This window comes from Quercus robur, chromosome 8 (assembly GCF_932294415.1).
Source record: "Quercus robur chromosome 8, dhQueRobu3.1, whole genome shotgun sequence".
Taxonomy (NCBI): domain Eukaryota; kingdom Viridiplantae; phylum Streptophyta; class Magnoliopsida; order Fagales; family Fagaceae; genus Quercus; species Quercus robur.
In genome coordinates, this window is record NC_065541.1 from 44,067,998 (window position 1) to 44,076,560 (window position 8,563).

General features: G+C 35.4%; 1 protein-coding gene across 1 annotated transcript; it reads right to left on the reverse strand.

The window, feature by feature from the left end:
* Positions 1–1,561: 1,561 nt before the first annotated feature.
* LOC126695649 (glutamate receptor 2.5-like) lies at positions 1,562–8,335 on the reverse strand. The gene is made up of 5 exons (XM_050392477.1): positions 7,181–8,335; positions 4,264–5,561; positions 3,520–3,832; positions 2,586–2,983; positions 1,562–2,043 (listed from the first exon to the last, which is right to left on the reverse strand). The coding sequence occupies exons 1-5, from the start codon at positions 7,455–7,457 to the stop codon at positions 1,705–1,707; spliced, it is 2,625 nt and encodes an 874-aa protein (XP_050248434.1). The 5' UTR covers positions 7,458–8,335; the 3' UTR covers positions 1,562–1,704.
* Between the last annotated feature and the right edge of the window lie 228 nt (positions 8,336–8,563).

The window sequence follows — 8,563 nt, forward strand, 5'->3', positions numbered from 1 at the left end:
TTAAAGTTTTTAATGCTTGAATGGTTATATTGTTATACTTTTAGAAGGTTTTGTAATGTTATAACTTGATTTTCAATCTTTTATGAGTTTTAGTTAACCTATAATATATTTTAAATCAAATTTTAATAATTTACAAAATAAAAATTTGAGTGAGACAAGGTGGGATAGGTACCTAAGGTTGCGGGTGCCCTCTAGCTCGAGGGTGGGGTAAAAAACCCACCTCGAAGTGTTGGGGGGTAGGGGCAGGGAATAAGAAACTCGCTAGTACCTACCTTGTTGTCATTCCTACTTCTCATTATATAAAAAAATTGAAAGTTAAAAGAAAGATCAGAAATTAGAGATTAAATTTGGAAAATTAAGTCTAAGAGCCTTGTAACGAAAATCTTTTATCCCACTTTCACTGTACCACACTATGCTCCACAAATTAAACTATGCCACTAGTCCATTAATGCCTAAATATTTGCTATTTTATTTCATTAACCTAAAATAAAAGAAAAATAAAAATCAACCCATATTCCTTCTTGTTGGGGATATTACACAAAGTAATAATGGAAGAACAAATTAACACAAAAGACAAACGAAAAATAGATAACTTGGAGGCACAATTTCATTTTTCTTAGACAATATTTGCCCCCACACTATTATTGCTTAAAGGTTATCGCAAAAATTTGTCCTCAGGATACAACCAAGATATTGAGTTCTACAAATAACAATTCTGGAGAATGATTACAGGATTTCTTGTGTTTTTTCTTTAAATGAACATAAGCCTCTATTTATACCTATAGAGTTATATTTCATCAAAAAGTACGTATGGAGGGTCAAAATGTTTCATAAAATCGTTTACAAAGCTTGATACCTCTTCAAACATTCAGAATAGTTACTAGAAAATTCTGTAGAAAGTTATATTTTTCGACTTTCGATCGGTTGAAAGTTCCTTACGATCGATCGAGTACTTTTTTCGATCGATCGAACAGGAATCAAATAACGATCGATTCATCTAGAGGCTCCAGGATTATTTTCTTATCATTTCGATTGATTGAACCAAAGTTTCGAGTGATCGAAAATGCTAAATTTCGAATTTTCACTTAGAAAATCTCAGAACTTGAATTTTCACTTTAACAACTTTATGAAACAATATTCTTTAAACTCAAACATTATTATTACAACATATCCATGTATATACTATATATACAACACTCCCACCACCACCAATTGCCGGCAAGAGACCACCATTACCACCACCAACCTTTGGATGATGATGGTAAGAAAGGAGACTCATCCTTCTTGAATCTTTATCTCCATTGCCCTCTCCTTGTGTCTCTTTGCCTTGTATCACATGCCCACCAACAACATCTCAAGTATTCTGATTGATGGAATTTGAAATTTCTAATTCCTAATCAAAAGGAACAAGACAAGTATGTGATTGATATATTGGACTCATCTCAAAGGTTGTGTTTGAGTACTTGAATTTGAATTTGAATTTTGAATCAATAGATTTGGATACTTGAATATCTAATTGTATACATGCCATTAACTATTCATCTAAATCAAACTATGTAGATTCAAATGAAATTCACATAATGAATTTAATATCTAATCTAAAGGATACAAATTATTAACATTAAAAAGAGTGTTACTAGCAGCTAAGTACAATGTGTGCTTTTGCCAGCAGGTTTACATACATGGTTATTACAGATAAGATTGTTATTGGTTTTCCATTTCAGGGGCAAACATCCATAATTCATCGACAGATGGGGCATGATGCTGTTGTGCTTGGGTTTGGCCTAAAGGTCGATACCATCTTTCACGAACATAACGAAAAATAAAGGCCAAAAGAGCAATGGTGGACATTCCTCCAGTGATGACAAAGAGACCCCAGAAACTATTCAGTCCAAGACTATCAAGATTATTGTCAGAATTAGATGCTAAGCACTTGTGGGAAGAGGTTAAAAAATCCTCAAGCTGTCGCAATTTTCCACTTTCAGATAATTTTAGAACTGCTTCAGAAATATCAGGTAGATAAGGGGAGCTCCGTGGGAAAGCCTGAGAGTGAGAAATGAAAATTATCATTTAGGCTCTACATCAATAAAACTTTTAACCGTTAAAGTATTGTACCTTTGAATAAAATAATACCCTCACATCCGCTCTTTTATAATCATAGTTTTACATCAATTTTTTATGTTTAAAAATGTGGACATCTAAAATTTTTTTTCTTAACTTTTAAAAATGTGGATATTTTTGTATAAATTGTGTATAATTGTGCAAAATAGTAGATAGAAATGAGTGTATGAGGATATTTTTCCTATTCCTACTATAATATTTTCACATGAAAGAAGAAAAAAAAAAGCCGTCTTTCTAAAAGAGAGTTATATGTCTCCTCTAGTGGCTACTTCAATGCAAAGTTCTAGTGATATTCAACGAAATAATGTCGTAGAAAAATAAAATAAAAATTAAAAAAACTTTAATAATCACGAACTAACGCGACAGAATACATCTTCTTGAGAAAAATCAAATGCGAAAACACAATCTAGAATGATGATTTGAAAAGGTAAGGTTAAACTGTGAATGAGTCAATAGATACTCACAAATCCAAAACCTCCAACTTTAAATGCTGGTCCTGAAGTGATGAAACCATCACAATATTTAGCGAGAAACACTTTAACATATGGGGCCTCAATAAAGGCTGCTGCAATCTCTCCACTTTTAAGAGCCTGTGGATAATAATCTCCCGAACCTATTCTCCTGATGTTGTTGGGTTGAAAACCTAAGACCACCTCCAAATATGCTCCAACAAATGAATTCGCATCACACCCAACTTTGGCTCCACTCTTTTTAAGTGTCTCAATGTCGATCGTTGTTTGATGAAGTTGTTGAACGGTAAGCAGTGATGTTAGACTGGCCGTGAAACTTTGTGTGATAACTAACGCCACAAATAGCCATACAACCATAGTCATCCGGGACAGGTTGCTGTGTAATTTCGCTCCTGCAAGTAAACACACAATAGTTACTAACAACAATTTTCTGGGTTTATATATTTGTACATATATATATGAGTGACCTCCAAGTAAAGAGAGTATATACAACTTAGGCCCGTTGGTCTTATATTCTAACAATAGTATTCCACATGTTCCTATGCTAATGCAGTTAGATAAAACATATATGAAAAGGGGTATCCTACGCACTGCATAGCATGGACAGGAAGAATCTATTTATGGATTCTCCTATATGATTTAACTTGTTTAAATTGCATTGCATTGCATGCATGCATAACGAAAAGATTTTTGTTTTTTTGATAATTTAATAGTCAGAAGAAGATGTGTGATTTGAACTTTAGATATCTCTATTAAAAATATTATGAGATATTAGTTAAATTACAAAATCTTGGCCACAAAGACTTTAGTTGGTATCTTTAAGAAGGGATATGATAAGAGTAAATTTGTTAAAAACTCTCATAATAAATGTCGATTGAAGAATCCTTCATGATTTAATCCAAGTAGTTAAGAAACGAAATATAGTTACCTTGTTGTGAGAATAGCGTTATGAAGGCTAAGGTAAGCATGGTTCCAATTTGGTTCCATATACTGCCCCTGAAAGCTGGGTTGTGATTCCGCTCTATCAACCATACAACAAATCCATTATAAACATTAATGACCACTGTAAAAACCCACATAAAGGTGGTGAACGGCTTCTTGAACAACCAAGCTCTTTCTACCCTTTTTGGCTTGAAATATATCAACATCTCTAGACCTGAGTCAGAATAGGGTTGCGTGAATTCTACATATTCACTACGATTGGCAATTATGGCAGTATCTCCAACAACTGCATCAAAAGTCTTCTCAAACACAAAGTAACATATCAGTTGAGGTTTCTAGTAATACTTACAAGGTTAGTGCTTTTGTGGTAAGTTTTGCATTTCATTCTCCCTAGCTTCTAAAGACGAGAGTTTACAACTTGAATTGAAATTATCCTAAGATGACATATTCATATGCTATAACCCTAAGTCAAATTAATATAACTAGTTTTTTTTTTTTTTTTTGAGCGAAATATAACTAGCTAGTTTATTGAATGAATGTGGAACAAACTAATTAGAATATGGTAGTTCCTTCAATTTTCATAAGTTGCTTTTATATATTTTACACTATAATAATTTTTTATGTTGCAAATGAATTGATTCAAAACAATTTGGGTGGCAAAATAGGACAAACCTATAGTATACTTTCTAAATCGGTACTACAAAAAAGTACTGTAGTTGATTAATATTACCTCAACATATACTTGCTGGACCAGAGAATCATATGTGCCGTCAGATGGAATAAATTCATATGGCAAGTGATATGGTAGAAGATCTAAGGCAGCTTTAAATACAGCAATGGAAAATCCATTAACGATTGGTTTGTCCCCAGGACGATTATATCTCACATTCACAAATTCGCTAAAAGTGGTCACTGCAGGTACTCCTATTTTCAGAGGTTGAGCATTAATTGGTACCCCCCACCCTTTTGGCACTGACCAAGGCCCTCCCGGCCAAAACACTTGTCCTAGAATACTCATTGACCTGTTGTACTTGCTAGCCTTATGGATGCTCTCTGAGAAGCCTAGTCCCTCCGACCAGAATCCAAGTTCCCTATAACTTTTCCCAACCACATTAACTATTCGAAAAATGTGTATTGGAGCCAATTTTCCCTCTTTAAAATTGAATGCACCAGTTAGCCCCTCAAAATTGCTTTGCAAGATTTTTCCAAGCAACTGTTGTCCATTCATTTCATGCATACAGGCAACATCGTCTGTCAAATTTGTACAGCTTTTCAAATTAGGCTTTTCCATCAATGCGATAGCCACAGCCCGTGCAGCATCATAGGCCTGCATGGCAGAAGTCCCTGGTTCCGGTATTGGCTCACCAGGATATTGCAAATGAAACATGGCCCGAAATCTAAAGTGGAAATCTTTGTAGCTTTTAGGTGTGGTGGAAAAGTAGCTCTTGACTCCTAAGACACCTTGCATTGAGGAGATAATTGATGCATTGAGTGAATCAATTTGACTTGTAATGGCATTGGTGGTGATCCAAACATAATCCTTATCCATCATTCCTATACTATTCGCTTCCATGAAGATTTTAGTGGCTAAGGTAATGGAAGTGTGAACAATGAAAACTCTGCACGACCCATTTTTCAGGTGCTCCAACTTTTTTGAGAGAGAATGATATGGAGGAAAGAGAGAGAGAGGCAAAAGGTCGTTAATCTCCGCGTCCACTTCTTGTATAGTGGCAATGAGTTCAGGGCTAATGCCAGTCACAGCTGGGTTCATGTCTTCATAGATAATGTTCACTTTCCTCCATTTCCAACTTTGAATTATAGCTGCGACAACTTTCATTTGAGCATTTTGGCTGCGAGCCGCATTTACAAGGAATGGCCAGTGGCAAGAGGCCCACTGTGGGACTTCATTTGCCAATGACAGGATAGGGACTTTGGATTCATTGCCAAGCTGAGCAACAAACACAGCCTCTTGCCATGTTCCAAATCCTATTATTGCTTTCGCATGTTGCTTCTCAATGAGGGTCTTAACTGCAATCAAAATTTTATCATCTATAAGTCTAATATAGCTTACTTCAGTTGAAATTTAATTTAAATCCGTTATGCAGACAAATACCTATTAATCTAGAACCGATAAACAAGTTCGTGTCCTATATTCATATATCCATGTCAAAATCTGTCAAGATAACTCAAAGCAGTTACCTAATAAGATTTGTAGTGAGAAATTAAAGATCACATCTCTACCGACTAACTATTAAAATTTTATTTCGAACGTATATGTGGGGTCCTATTAACGTAGGAAAGAGTAAATTTACTGCATCGTATGCATTGATATAAATTTCCATGATTCCATCTAGCTACCCAAGTCATAGATTCCCGTTGACTTTCAATCTTACCAAGGTGATAGAATCTCATTGATCGAATCAGGAGGAAGAGTAATTAGTTTAATTGCAAGACACAAATTTTCATGCAACCTTACTAGAGGGATGATAAAATATCTCTGGTCTCATTAAACAGGAAAGTTCTTTATGAAAATTAATATTTTTAGTATTGGTGTTTACAATATATTCTGGTCATCTTAGTGGTTTAAATCTTCACTTAACAATGAAAAAGGAACATCCTGTACATTTTTAGACCCCTTAAAACACAATTGGACTAACCTAGTTAATTAGCCAAGTGATTACTTAGTCCAAATTTTAGATCTAGGTTAACACAATCATATAATCATATCAATGTAAAGTGCGGAATATAAAGAACACAAAGATATGATGACCTAGGAAACCACACTGGTAAAAACCTGGGGAGGATTTAACCTAACTATTTTTAAGGTAAACTTGAATCCACTATGAAAGAATCGAAGTTTTATAATAGCGACTTAGACCACTAACATCCTATTACTACCTACCAGTAGAAAACTTACTGACACAACCACGTGCAAACTCTAAGACCACGGACTCCTTCTTTCTTGGATTCTCTAGCAAGTACAAGCACTCCCGCTTGTGTATCTTTAAGCTCTTTAGTGTAACAACTAAATGATCATCAAGCTCTCAATGAAATCTCCTTCTTGATAACCCTAAGCATGTGTGAAGGCAACCACCTCTTAGATCTAACAAAAGATTTACACACACAGCAAATAGAGCCACCTCAAAAACATGGCTAGAGTTTCCCTTTTATACCTAGGACAAAACATAAAATCCTATACGTCATATGGGCTTAGGGCTGAGTTGGAAATTCTGCAGAAAAAATATTCTGCCCGACTTTCAATCGGTCGAACCTAATTCTCGATCGATCGAGCTAGACCGAATTGCACAATGAATTCTGCAGCAGCTCGATTCCAACTTTACATAAAACACAAACTTTGAGCAAGTCTAAAACAAGACTAAAAACTTGTTTTGATCATGGTTTGCCAACAATAAAAATTAGAGTTCTAATACATTAGTTCCTAAGTACTTAGAACCTAACACAACTTAATATTAGTTCTTGTTGGCTTGTTGCCATAAGATTGAGTTAATTTTAACAACTGTAATTAAATAATACCTAATGATATCTAGATCTAGCCTGCCTGGCATACTTTCACTTATTATTGGGAAACAATTTCAATGGACACAATTCTGAATGAGTTACGAAGCAACACATAAAAAAGTTCTCACCAGAAGAGGCTGCTCGGAAAGGGTCTCCTCGAGAGTTTTCCACATGTAGGGTGGGGAAGTTCTGGTGATTGGCATGAGCATATATATCCTCAATTGCCATATCTATCGCTACCTTCTCTTTTTTGCCAGCAAGAGAGGTGCAATCTACAACTGCACCTAAACTGAGCATGTCAGAATGTTGTTTCTTCAAAGCATCATTCAGTGCATTAGACATGCGACTTGATGAACATAGTAGCAAGAGGAACAAAAACATAGAGAAACAGTGGGATGTAAACATTCTGCTTGCCCTTTTGGGCGCATTTCATGCGGGCTTAAGAGACTCAGATGCATATATTGGCTTTAGAAAATTGTGAAGGTTGCATATATAAATGCAAGTTGATTTGATTCGTCTCCATTATCGCCTAAAAAAGGACATGAGGAAAGTTCTTGTATGCTATGTTATACTGACTAAACATTATATATATGCATGGAGAACCATTCAAACCTATACGGGGAGGGGAATAGAATGCTAATATAATAATTTGACTTCAAGCTTTTCGTTGAAAATTATTGATCATGTGCTATGGACATTGGTGGATTCTAATCCCCAACGTGACTGCACTTTTGCGGTGTTATATTCTCTTGAAATGTCAATGCCTAGATTGCCGAGTATGTCAATTTTAATACAGCAACTGTGCTGTTGATTTAGTAGACTTAGAATAGGGTTATTGACTTAAAAGAAAAATAAAAAAGACTTGGCTAAAAATTATGATTATTAATAGTCTTTGGTGGAAGATTGATCCATGAGCAGTAGGGATTTTTTTTTTTTTTTTTTTTTTTGGAATAAGAAGAGGGGCGGGGGCGACTATGTGTGACTCACTTCCTTGGGTGTGACCATAGGGACACCTCCCGCTAGAGAATGTTGGATTGAGTCATAACTACTGTGACTAAGATACCATAGATCTCACCTTAGCACCCTAAGAGAGTTAGCAATAAGGCACAACGCATGAGTGCTCCCACCTACCATCCCTAGTACCTATCAGGGTTTGAACGAGGAATCATTGCGCATGCACACAGGCCCCTTACTGCTAGGCCACCCCTCTTGGGGTTGTGCAGCAGGGATTCTGATGGCCACCACTACTCCACTTTTACCGTGCTAATTTTTCTTTAAATGTCAATGCCTAGATTGCGTAGTATGGCAAATTATAATAGAGCAACCATATGGTGCTGACTTTAATGGGAAAACTTGGACAAAGATTATTATTTAGTATTTTATTTTAATAGTAGTTGTAGTATTATTATTGCTGGTCTAACATGGACCTGTTCAAAGAATATGAATTTGATTTCATAATAATTTTGGTAGGCAATGCAAGAAGTAAAATCTAGAAAATATTCTTTGTAATT